This window comes from Hippoglossus hippoglossus, chromosome 15 (assembly GCF_009819705.1).
Source record: "Hippoglossus hippoglossus isolate fHipHip1 chromosome 15, fHipHip1.pri, whole genome shotgun sequence".
Taxonomy (NCBI): Eukaryota; Metazoa; Chordata; class Actinopteri; order Pleuronectiformes; family Pleuronectidae; genus Hippoglossus; species Hippoglossus hippoglossus.
The window spans coordinates 3,289,160-3,302,746 of record NC_047165.1 but is presented as its reverse complement, the minus strand read 5'-3'; the positions used below and the strand labels follow the sequence as shown (position 1 = coordinate 3,302,746).

Sequence of the window (13,587 nt, the reverse complement as noted above, 5' to 3'; positions counted from 1 at the left end):
ATCCGACAGAGCTCAGTGTGTCGCTTGGTTGTGGTTTCTCCTTCATTTCAATACAACACACAAACCTACAAACCTCATGTCAACTTCAAGCAGCAAAATACTGCAAATGCTTCATGTACGAGCGATGAAATGAACCAACACACACTTCTCAGGGTTTGACAGTTGACAGTCCTCATTGGTCCGCCTGTTATATCATCAAATAACGAATTAAAACCAAACTTACTGTAAAAATACACCCGTGTGATAACAACTACCTAAAATGAGTCGAATTTCACTATTCAGGGTCTCTGTGGGCCGCGTACACCGCAAAGGCTGAACTGAAGTGAGATGATCTGGTCTACAGAGAATTTCCCTGATTGGCGTCACCAGCTCGTCCCGCCCTTATTGCTGTCGCCAGGCAACAGAGCTGCAGTTCGACACTACGAGCAACTTTTTATGCCTTATGATTGTTTAACCATTAGCTGTTCTGTTGAGTTGAAGCCTGATTCCTCAAGGATCGGGACGTCTCTTCGCTTGCGGGCGCCATTACCACTTTGAACAATGGCTCATCACCCAAGCGCAATGCATCCTGGGATAGATTAGGCCGGGAGGGATGCACCCGTCGGAGCCTTCGCTCCTCAGGTATGGAAGCATTTGTTTGCAGCATTCGAAGGAACCACTTCGAAACGGAGCAATCCAGTTGCGCCGCTGTGACGCGATCTTCTCAAGCATCCTCCTGTATGTGTTCATATATCAGGTTTTTCCGAGCACTTGCAGGACTCCTCATCCTCCGCTGACTCTGTGCGCTAATTACGATCGTGTGGTTTCATCGAAAGCCCAAAGCAGCAACTAAATGGACCGTGCAGCGAGATTGTTTTCTGTTGTGTTATGACCTCCCTCAATAATGTTCCCATTGTTTCCAGTTATCAGCCAGCAAACCCCCACCCTCCATCCCTCCCTGAATGACTCAGTGCAGTTCAATTCAATCTTTATTGTTCCCCGAGATGAATACGGTTTGCAGATGGAGTAAAACCTCGGTGGGAACGGGAATGAAATATAGGAACACAAGTAAAACCACAGAAAAAAACAAGCATGAGTTGATAAAGCCCCTGAGGGAGTCAATAGCTGAATATACAGCAATAAAAAAACTCAATCATCAGTGCAGCCAGAGCTTCCACCGAAATGAATTGGTGGCAGCACTTATGACTGACAGTAATAAGGTTTACAAACAGCGCCAGTCAATTGTGAGAAGGAGTCAACATGTTTTTCTCTGCACTGAGTGAATAATGGGACAGCTAGTTAAAGACAAATCCTCCTGAATGCAGTTTAACATTGTTTTAAAAATAGAAAGAAATCGCATTTCTGGGTCCATTTTGTTATTCGGGGCTGTTTTCCTCCAGATAACTGCACATTATGAGATATCACCAGCGCAGCAGCGATGGTAGAAAAAATCAAAAAAAAGGCAGCACCAATTTTTTTTGACTTATCTGAAACATCAACAAAAGGCTAAACATCCTGTTTTGGTGTCGGTCCCTCGGGATTGTGGAGCAAAGCGCTGCTCTTCATTTTCCACAGACTTTCAACCATCACACGAGGAGAAAAGAAATCCACCCAGCGAGGAGGAGTACATAACAATCTCTCCACCGACAGTCGCCTCCAGGGACCGTGGTACAATGCATCCAGCAGAGTTGTGTAGCGTTATCTGTAAAAGGATACGATTCCGCCTTTTCTCAGATGAAAACAGCGTGTTCTCCCGCTGTCGGTATCACTACCTCGCCTGCTATTGCTCATTACCTCAACATGAGACTCAAAGCTTAATACAACACTCCCGTTCTCTGGGAGTTGGGGGAAATCGTGTAAAGTAAATGTAGACAGGGCAGGTTGAGGGGAACGTGGGAATAAAAATTAGAAAGGGAATTACATCAAATTCAGCATAAAACCAGAACGTTGCCAAGGCCCGACAGTCCTGTAATGAAACCACTTTAAATTCACAAGATCTGGATTTTCTAAACTCTTCTCCTGAGCGGTAGTGTAGTGGAGCAAGTTACTAAACTGGATTAGATCACTTGAACCCGTTCAAATCACTTGACCTCTTGTAAGAGCACTTACTATGTACTGACTCGTTTCCTCTCTCTCTCAATCCTTCACTTGCTCTTTATCTAAAGATATAGGTAATTTGCTTCGCTCTTATATGTTACTCGCTTGATTCTACATCATCTGTATGCAACTTTTGACAGTTTGAATTAAAGATACCTTATGTTTACTTCAGCTTTTGTAACCATAATGAAAAAAACAAGTGGCTATGAGGTTCAAAGTTCATTGTTTGAAACAGCAGTTGATCTTTTGTTCGTATCACATGCTCTAAATCTGCAGATGCTGATTGTTTATATACTGCAGCTATTTAAATATATGTTGAAAACAAAATTTGTCATTGTTAAAGAAAATGACAAAACATTCCTGGATCTGTCCCTTGATCTGAATCCACACCAAAGTGCTCCTTCTGTAACGTGGACTACACATGTGATTAACTTTTGATTTATCTTGCATTTTGATCGACATTATTTCCTATTTGATTTAGAAGCTTCTTTCTTTGTGCGTCTCACTCTACTTCTTGTTTCCTGTGATCGTCTGCACCTGTTTCTAATGGGTTTCACCTGTGTTCAATGATCCCTTCCTCCCCTGAGTGTTTAGCCTCTGTGCTTCTCTTTGTCTTTGTCGTGTCTGTTCAGTCCAGCTCCTGCGTCTCCTTCGTCTCCTGCGTCTCCTGCTCTGCTTTCAGTTTCACCTCCTGCCTTCCTACTTTGTACAAACCTGTTTGTTTTTGATGAAATATTTTTGCAGGTTGTTTCTATTTGCCTGCATTTCTGTGCAGCTCTGAAAATAATATGACACTCGCCATGTAAGTCCCCCCGATCAGGATCCACATCTATATTTAATGGGTTCTTCCCTGACCCGTAACACATCCTTCCTCAAAAGTTTTCTGGAAATCTGTTGATTAATTCTTGTGTAATACTGCTTACATACAAACAAACGCCAATGGAAACTGGTGCAGGTAATAACTCCTGGGTTTCAAGGACCATCAGGCTGAGATCTCAGTGGCGTGCAGGGGGAGACGAAGGTCAGGTGATGGGAGGTCTTGTTTTCCATCCACAGTGGCCTGGGTGGACCTGGCTGGAGGTGATCTCCGGTTGACGGGTAGAAGTTGACAGCCGATGACCTGCTCAGCCGTCAGCGGCACAGACAAGGTGCTGCGGTTCGTCCTTGGAAGCTGGAGGAGGCCGAGCAAGACGGGATACAAGGACACTTTCTGTTACTGCCTCAGATCAAATTGGACTGGAAGAGGTTTTCTCGAATGCCACAGCAAGAAGAAGATCAACTGTTGTGCTTTGCTAATTAGGCAGGAGATGTTTTCTTTCCATCTGCAGGTGTGTGTGCGTGTGTGTGTGCACATGACATGCATGCCCTCTGCAGAAGCGATCGATGTTTGTGACTATATGAAGGAGGCGGTTATGGGGGGAAAATAGTCTCGCAGCAGAGATAGTGATTTATTAGAATTGCTCTCACACACACAAAGGCCCTCACAGACAGAGAGGAAGAGAGGAGCGGGGAGGAAGTTGCTCCAGGCGATATTACCCACCTCTGTTGTCTTAAAAACTCGCCTTCAGCCATGTAGTCAGGAGTTGAGTCGGGGTAGGTTATTATACACACTCTCAAATTTGTCAGCTGTAAGTGAGCTGCGAGGTGGAAGGGCGTCGTGCATGACAAAGGTGTTATATATATATATATATATAAAACCGTACACAACGCTGACATGAGCGGACGCACATACGGCCGAGAGCGAGCTGATGCACTGCCTGGTAACACGTCTGCAGCCGAGGATACTGAGTAAGTTCATTGTCTCCCTGTTGGACTCATTAAAGCACACTCACTAGTACGGCCATTATTTGGGAACCAAAACTGTTGTCGCTTATACCCTCGAAAAAACCAAAGCTCATTAAAACACACAAGAGCAAATGAGAGCCTGAAAGGAGCAGGCGTGTGTGACCCATTTTGGCTTGTAACTGCGTACAGTAGTTTGCCACGCACACGCACACACAGACACACACACACACACACACCCGTGCGCAGAGTCGTGTCTCCATGACTTCAGAGATCATTATGTTCACTTACATACATTTCTTGGAGACTTAGTCTAACCTTAACCATAGTTACTAGTTACCTAACCTTAATCTAACTTTTTTACTTAACCTCAACATTAACCTAATCCTAACCTAAATCTAACCTTCTGTTCAACTTAAAATGTTATCTACTTTATGGGGACTTGATTTTGTCCCTATAATGTGACTGTAAACAGATTTAGGTCCTCAAAATATGAGTAATACACACACACACACACACACACACACACACACACACACACACACACACAAAAACAAAAACAAAACCTTGTACTTCTATCTTAGTGAGGACATTGGCTCATCGGTGTAATACATTCCCTGGAACCTTAACCTTACCTTAACCATCACAACTAAATGCCTGACTCTATAGTTCTAACTCTAACCCTTAAACCAAGTCTTAACCCTCAAACAGCCATTTGAAAGTGTCCTCACTTTCCCCAAATGTCCTCTCTCTGTAGGTTCTAGGCTCAATATGGTCCTCACAAAGCTAACGGTACAATACACACACACACACACACACATCCTGAACTGTCCGATGAACCGGAGCAGGATATGGACGAAGGCCACACGCGTCAAATGTGCCAAATGAAATCACATTAGTAACTTAAATGAAATCTAATTGAATCAAGTTGAATCAGCAGCTGAAGCGGTGAAACCCCGGCTGGTCGTCTCTGCGCCTGCAGCCGTGACACGATCTCACGCTCCTGGTAAAAAAAAATGGGGGGGGGGGGGGGGGTTTCTTCTTAATAGAAGTTCTGCAAAACGACTGCAGTCCTGCTGCTGCTGCTGCTGCTGTTGTTTCCTCTGCCTTCCCCCTAATTCCCCGCCCAAAGCACCAACAACCTACGCTGTTTCCAGATAGGTCTGAAATTTCATCCAATACTCAGGCAATCAAAGTCATACCAGGGGTGTCTTAATTGACCAGCAGCCTCTACAATCAGACTGTTAAACAGAGGCAATAAGAGCTGCCTTATGTGCAGCAGCCAGATGCCACCTCTGTAACAACCTTTTTATGCTCAGGACAATTATTTTCCTCTTCTTTCTCATAGTTTCCCGTCGCATCACTTTTTCGGGTTCTGCAGCACGATTTGTTTTCTTAATAGTGTATTTGTGTGTCTTACTGGTTTTAATAGTCGACACCACATCATTCCTGGCTTCTCTCCGTTAGGATGTTTGCTTTAGAATTGACTTTGTGATTTTCCTTATCATTTTGAAAGCGCTCCGTGATGTGGCTGCAGCCTTTGATCCTCAGGTGGGGCCCGTCTGGTCGAGGTTGATCGTGCTACTGTCATCAGCAACATCCTGCCTGAGGAGATAAACCTGACTTCACTGACTTCTTTGTAAATCACCTCCTAAAACCTGTTTTTACAGACGTGTCTTTGATGATGTCTTATTGAGTTTTATTGCTTTTATTCTCTTTATTTGTATTTACTGCTCTTTCACAGTGCTGTCTTAATTCTTTCTATTAGTGAGAATGCACTCGTGCAAATGTCTCAAAGCACTTTGTAAACCCTGTTTGTAAAGGTGCTATATAAATAAGGTTTATAGTATTATTATTATTACTGTATAAAACCATTTTGGGGTACTTTTAACTCTCATATCTAAATCACGTGGTCACTGCAAGTAGCTCCGTTTGAACATATAGATTTAATCTGTGAAAATAAGATGTGAACATGTCAATAAAAAGAACAATTTCATGGTTGGTAGACTTCAAGGAATTGTGCAGGTAAGTGGCTCTGTAATAATCTCATGCTCATAACTCCATACTTCATTATGAAATATACCAAACTGACAGAAACTGCCCATCATCAAGACTTTTTTATCGATAAACTATTTATAAACTTGAGTTTTATTTCCGTTCAGGTGTTTAAAGTTAAACACTTGTTTGTCATGACTCTGACCTCTCAGGGAATGTGCTGGAATTCTGCTTCTTCTTCGCTTCTCGTCAGCGTCTTTTCTCACAGACACTGCAACACTGACATCCAGCGGTCAAACACCCAAACTGCAAAGTAGTGACATAGAAGCCTGAGTAACAAACCCCACGAGTCCCCTTCCTGTGGAGTAGCCAAAAATTATATAAATAAAAAACGTGTGATATTATATCACTATAACCCTGAGCATCATTCTGTGATATAACAATTCATCTGATATCATCCTTATAAATATATATATATATATATTTTTTCCCCTTACATAGGTTTTTGGCTTATTAATGTTTATCTGTGTTATCTTATATATTGTACAACCTCTCTCGCAGTAATAACAATGGTGTCTTGATTTCCCAAGGCTCCATCTTTGACATTAAAACTAAATAAAAATAGAATAAAATAAAGCAAATAAAGGACAGGAGCAGGGGTGGAGGAAGGGGGGGGGGCTTAGTAACTCAAATAATGACTTAACATATCAAAATAAACGACTTCAGATCTCAAAATAATTACTTAATATTGCAATAAAATGACTTACTTGATTTTTTATATATTTCCGATCACTGTCTAGTCCCTGTCTGGTTTAGCACCCCCCCCTTCTCTCTGAGCTGTTCTCCCTCTATGACCAAACCCGCTGCCTGAGATCCTCGGGGGAAATCTCTGTTATCTGTCCCTAAGTCTGAGCTGAAGCCCGAAGGTGACTGTGCTGTTTCCTTCAGATCCCTGAGACGTTGGAATGCCTGAGGAGATCAGGCACTTTGAATCTGTCGCCCATATTAAAAACACTCCTTAAAACACATTTGTACAAAGCTGCTGTTAATTTCTTGATTCTGATTGTGGATACTTTTAATTGGTTTTAGTTATTTTAAATTAACTAAATGTAATGAGCTATATATTTTTGCCTCTTTAATCTTTATCTTGATGTCTTTCACTGATTTCTGTTTGTTTGTTGACCTGTGCTTTTTGACACGTATCTTATTGGATGTTGTTTGTGTGTATCTGATCTGAATGTGAATCTATATCTGAATGTGTATGTATGTGAATGTGAATGTGAATCTGAATCCTATCTGATCTGATCTGATCTAAATCTGAATCTGATCTGATCTGATCTGAATATGAATATGAATATGAATCTAAACCTGAATCTGAATCTAAATCTAAACCTGAATCTGAACCTAAATCTGATTTGAATCTAAATCAGAATCTGAATATGAAATGAGGCTCCATGAAAAAACTAATTACAACTTGTGCATGTGTATGTTTTGCAGAAGGCCCCAGAACGGACTACACTACCCGTCGTGCCCCTCGGTGAACGCGATGCCGTCACCGGACGTCCCCGGCTCACATGTGTGGAGCTGCTCCGCGGAGGTTTGGTAGCAACATCTGGCTAAACGTGCTAAATGTGGAGGCGACGTCCCTTCAGCAAACTGCACGTTGGAATTAACATCGCTGGTTGAACGCAGGTGAACCGGAGCCAAGATGCCCCCGAAGAAGCCCGTCCCTGTCGGGGGAAACAAGAAGACCCAGGAGAAGAAGAAGGAGAAGATCATTGAGGTAGAAAGAAAAGTACACGAGTGTTAGCATGTCGGGGCTAGCCGGGAAGCTAGCCGGGCAGCTAGCCGGGCTGCTAGCTCACCGCTCTCTGACCGAAGCTAACCGAAGCTAACACGAGTCCTCGCGAGCGAACCGCGAAGTTAAGATGGTTTCTGAGCGGCTGTCAGTGTTTTTAAACTTTTTATATCAACCCAGTTTCCTCTTGGAAGAAGTTTAAATCACTGTAAGTTCACATTAAGGGCGCTAGCAGCTGTCAGGAGGCCGAGCTGCTAACAGGGCCGAGCCGCCGCACAGGCTCTTATCTCCGTGGAGCTAATGAGCCTTAAAGTCTGCAGCTGGACTCGGAACCAGTATCTTCACATATCTGTTTCTTGTTTACTGTAATGAACCGGGTCGTTTAACGTGTGTTTAATGGAGCTGAGGCGAGAGGAGCCGGGGCCTGGTTCCCACCGGCCCTCGGGACACATGAGGGAATTAGTTTCCAGCGGCGAGTTGACAATGATGTGAAAAGTTAAGTGTTTAGAAAAGTTTCCAGAGTTTAACCCTCGTCAGGGATCATCAGGTCATCATGAAAGACTCTGATCCTTGTGTCAGTGTGACCCCACAGACCTGTCAGCTCTCTACAGGCTCTGATTGTACTTTATTTAGTCTTAGAATGGGGTTTTAACTCAATATAACTACATGGTTCACTGGATAATGGAGATAATAGTCTGTAAATATTATTAACTAGTGAGTATAAAGGAGAAAATCAACAGGAAAACAGTTTATTATAACTTTTGGTGAACTGCTGTTTACAGATGTGTATTAACCCGGTGGATATTCTCCCCATAGAGTTACTATATTAAATCAGTGGGACATGAAAGTTGTAGCTCCAGTAAACAAACAAGATTTGGTGCAGATGTGGTTTTTAGGAGAGACAAACTACCACGTAGAATAGAAACATTGCATCATCTGTCCACCACACGCACACGCACACGCACATCACAGTCCACACACACCAGGAGCTGTGTGTCAAACACACACAACTGTATCACACTGGTGCTACAGCTGTAAATTCCTTCATTGCACCGGGTTTTTTTTTCTTGTAGCACGTTTAATGTCTATGTTGAGACTGTGGTTTAAATTTGGATGCTTGTCAGACTGTGTGGTGATGGGAGTTGTTTATAAAAACATCACAGGGTTGTGATCGTGTCAAAGGTTTGATGCAGCCTGTCTTTAGGATCTAATGGTGTAATGTAGAAGCACTGTTTTATAATGAAGGTCAATATTTCCCTTAAAGTTATAATGTACAGGTTCACTCTGACTATGTGGAGGCCTCCGAGCTCTGTGCTGCTATAAATGCATTTCCCCTCGTCCTTCGTGTTTGCTTGATGTAATGCAGGGAACTGGTCCTTGTTCGTCTGTTGGTAAAGTTATGAAACTGATAATTAATTGACCTGTTGTTGTTGTTTTCCTAGGACAAGACGTTTGGCTTGAAGAACAAGAAAGGGGCCAAACAGCAGAAGTTCATCAAGAACGTTACTCATCAAGTGAAACAAGGAGTACCATCTGCAAAACAGGTCAGAGCAACTCCATCCATCCCTTCATACCCCCCGACTGTTTCCCCACATCAAACACTATCACCACATTACTTTTCCTCTCTTTGTCTGGTCGACTAGATTGTAATGAGTTTTCAGTCCCCTGGTTTGTTGTTGTACGTTCTGCTCTCTGTACCCAACAATATATATCCCTCATTTAACGTGTGTGTGTGTCTGTGTGTGATGGCCCAGGCGGATGGAACCACCAAGAAAGCCGATAAGAAGAAAGATTTGGACGAACTCAACGAGCTGTTTAAACCCGTAGTCACTGCCCAGAAAGTCGCCAAAGGTAACAAACACACGGCTGTGACACAACAGTCACTTGTTAACTAATCCCACATTGTGTTTGCTCTTCATCGTGTCTTTATTCACAAAATATCCCCTCTTCTCTGCAGGCGTGGACCCAAAGTCGGTGCTGTGTGCGTTCTTTAAGCAGGGTCAGTGCACTAAAGGGGACAAATGCAAGTTCAGCCACGACCTGTCGATGGAGAGGAAATGTGAGAAGAGAAGTCTCTATGTGGATGAAAGAGATGAAGAACTGGAGAAAGGTTAGTGCCCAGTGTCTGTGACACCATCATACAACTGTACCGTGTGTTGTTATGCCAGAGCCGAACTCTGTCCACATATCAGCATCATGACTTTTTGTGTCTGTAAGTGGCTGAAATGAAAAATTCATCCCTCTGACAGTTTTAAGAATTGATGGCATTTAATTTTACAACTCGAATGTCACTCAGTAGAGAGTGAACCCCGGCCAGGGCCCCTCGCATTCACTCGTAGATATCAGTCCCTTAAATGTGTCTTCTTTTTCAAATTAAGATCCATGAATTAGTCCCTGGGAAATTGGTCGAAATGTCAAAACTCCCCCATCTCATAATGTCAAAGAAAGCAATAAAAAATTCTTTCTTGGCCTGCGTCCCATCCTTCCAAGTTTCGTGGAAATCAGTTGAGAAGATTTGGTGTCAACTGAAAGGGCTGAAAACGTAACCTGGGGCGGAGACGGTATCAAACATAAGCCTGTTTCCTGCTGGCTCGGTTTCTTTTTTTCCTATTCATTTCTAATTAAAACCAGTTTGTCAGTTGACTTGATTTGTTCGTCTTTAGTAAAACGAGAGAACAAGGAAGATAATTTTTCAACACTTTGTACTTTAAAAGCCATTTAAAATTCAGTATCACCCTGCTGCTCATCCAACTTACCCCCCGCTGAGCAGAGACTCCACAAACATTGAGTATTAAATTACTAGAAACAGCTTCTGCACCAAGCAGCACGACTGCAGTGTTAAATATATAAACTTCACAACAGGAAGCCACAAACATTTTTATATTGGAAGTTACAAAGATGTCCTTGTATCTGCGTTACTCAAATTTACGAAAGAAAACAAGATTCAACAACTTTGTCATTTCACCATATATACACCATACACCTCAGTGTAACGGCAACAGAGTCATGTACAGCAGATATTCAGCAGAATGAAATGCTGAAATGTCATTATTGAGCTTTTAAAGGTCACGACATGATAACACTGTTTAACATTCAGCAGCTGATCTCTACTGGTCGTGTTTAATATGGTTCCTGTTGTGTTCTGCTCAGATACGATGGATAACTGGGATGAGAAGAAGCTGGAGGAGGTGATCAACAAAAAACACGGAGAAGCTGAGAAGAAAAAGTCCAAAACACACATTGTGAGTCTGGTTTAATACTTGAAAATGAACATTTAATAAAGAAATGAAAGATTTATATGTAACATAATGTGTTGTCCGCAGGTGTGTAAATTCTTCTTGGACGCCATAGAGGGCAATAAGTACGGGTGGTTCTGGTCGTGTCCAGGAGGCGGCGGCGAATGTATGTACCGACATGCCCTGCCGCCCGGCTTCGTCCTGAAGAAAGACAAGAAGAAAGAGGAGAAAGAGGATGAAATTTCGTTGGAGGAGCTGGTCGAAAACGAGGTAAGGAGGCGTGGAGGGAGGGATGCAGAAATACGATTAGAAAAACAAGTTTTGCTCCAAACTGCTCATGCTGACGTCCGTCTCTCCTCCTGCAGCGAGCAGCTCTGGGTCCCAACGTGACTCGAATCACCCTGGAGACTTTCCTGGCCTGGAAGAAGAGGAAAAGGCAGGACAAGGTGGGAACACGTGGAAATCATGTCTTCAGGATTAAATCATGAATCTTAATGTGACCAATTAAACGATTGTTGATCAACAGGCGGACAAAGCGAGGGAGGAGATGGAGAAGAAGAAGGCTGACTTCAAGGCTGGAAAATCACTCATAGTAAGTTCCTCTGTTATCTGTGTCTCTTAAAAGACTCCTGTTTACGTATTTTTATCATTTTCATCTACTAATGGAGGATTTAACCAGATATCTGTTTGTGTAGGTGAGTGGACGTGAAGTGTTCGAGTTCCATCCGGAGCTGGTTGACGATGACGACGCTGAAGCCGATGACACTCGATACGTCAGCGACGACGACGAAGATGATCAGGAAGAGGTGATGATGAGATTAACTCAGTTCCCTTTCTTCAAGTGATACTTTTTTATTTTGTCTTTGTATGACTTCATATCGTCTCATATAGTTGGTGCAAAATATAAATAATATAACAGTGTTGTAAGTTAAACCAAGTGATTGACGTCTGATTGGTCAGCTGACCCGCTCTTCGAGCATGTCAGTGACTTCGCAGTTTCCTGACTGACTGTAAACAGCTGTTCAAGCCAAGCTAGCTGCCAGGGTGTCGTGTTACACATTGAAAGCCCAGAATGCTGACAAGGAGCTCCAGGCTTTTCAGGAGCAGTGTTTTCTGTGTGAGAGGATGATTATTTGTTTTGTATTAAAAAAACAACATGAAGCACCAGATAGACACTTACGTGGGAACATTTTCAGGTTTTCTGGAACGCAGCGACAGGCCAACTGTGGCTCACGTTTGGTTTTACATTGATTGATTGATGTTAAGATTTCTTGTGTCACTCTCCTTTCTGAACCTGCTGTTTATCTTCTTATTGCAGATTGATACCACAGAGTACCAGGACATAGACGTATCCCGTTTTGTTCCACAAGAGGTCGACAACACAGGCATTACCGTAGCAGCCACGGACCGCTTCACCTCTCGGACTAAGCTCGCACCAACAGATGATGACAACAGTAAGAAAACTGCACCGATTATGAAAGCTCCATTTATAATCATACGGCCCAGATTGAAAAATACAGGAATTTCCCTTTTATTACAAAATGAGTATTTCTGATGAACACACTTTAATCTATTTCTTTGCTCGTCTACAGCGGAGCAGATGAACGGCGCTTGTGGCGGCGCTGAGGCCAACGGTCTTTCAGGAGGAGAGGAGGATGAAGAGGAGGAGGAGGAAGAAGAAGAAGAAGAGGATGTACCGGTGGATGAGAACCTGTTCACGGGTGAAGACCTGGAGGAGCTGGACGAGGAACTCAACACACTGGCCCTGGAGGACTGAGCGGCATCGCGTGAGGTGGAGAAGGACTATGTGTCAAAGGGACGGACTGATGGATGCATGGAGCTTCACAACAGAGACCAGATGTTTGAATGATTTTAAATTTCAGAGACTCCGATAATAAAGCCTGATCATATCATGACGTCACTGCCCGTCTCCGCCCCGTTTTCTCATCCCTCTGCCTCCCAGACCAGAGTCCACCGGGGGTCCAAATTTTCACAGCAGGGCCAACTCCACCTGAATGTCGCCTGTCTCCGTTCCTACCATCAGAGAATTGGGCTGTTGTGCACATTCTGTTGCTCAACGCTGGCTCCGGTTGAAACCGAACTTAGTTTTGATGAATTAGGCCTCGAGCACTTCTCAAGCTGATCCCAGATAAATAGTTAATTCGCTGAGTGAGACATTACAAGGGTTTCAAAATGAAAGCATCACACCTGAGAGCAAAACATCTTCAATAAAGTTAATATCATTACCGATGGATGTTGAAAGAGAGCTCGTGTTAAAATGAATCTGTTCACAGCTTCACTTGCTCTCGTACCAAAATAAAAGCTGTAGTTGAAGCACTTTCATTCTAACTAGTGAAGATTGTTTTTTCCACTAATTGATTTTGCTGAAGTTGCAGCTCTTTAATTTTATTTGAAGGATAAGTCCAGACACGGCTTCTAACAGAGCGGCCGTTTCTTCTGAGAGCAGATTTATGTGATAAACCAAAAGATCCCATCACTTTCCTGGTTTGTAAATAATGTTCTCATGAGTTGCCTCCTGAAGAAATAAAAGATTACTGTACATCCAGTGTGTGTCTGTGTCTCCTCTTGGATAATGCTTTAACAGAACTACTACAAATTATATATATATATATATATACACTGGCATTTATTGATATGAAATCAGAGATGAGTCTGATCCATCTGCTAATTATTCAAACA

General features: G+C 42.9%; 1 protein-coding gene across 1 annotated transcript; it reads left to right on the top strand.

The window, feature by feature from the left end:
• The first annotated feature begins 7,420 nt into the window (after positions 1-7,420).
• On the top strand, positions 7,421-13,453 carry zc3h15 (zinc finger CCCH-type containing 15). Its single transcript, XM_034607999.1, has 11 exons — positions 7,421-7,636; positions 9,094-9,195; positions 9,406-9,502; positions 9,609-9,761; positions 10,802-10,893; positions 10,975-11,157; positions 11,253-11,333; positions 11,414-11,479; positions 11,583-11,693; positions 12,206-12,341; positions 12,480-13,453. The coding sequence occupies exons 1-11, from the start codon at positions 7,562-7,564 to the stop codon at positions 12,662-12,664; spliced, it is 1,281 nt and encodes a 426-aa protein (XP_034463890.1). The 5' UTR covers positions 7,421-7,561; the 3' UTR covers positions 12,665-13,453.
• Positions 13,454-13,587: the final 134 nt, after the last annotated feature.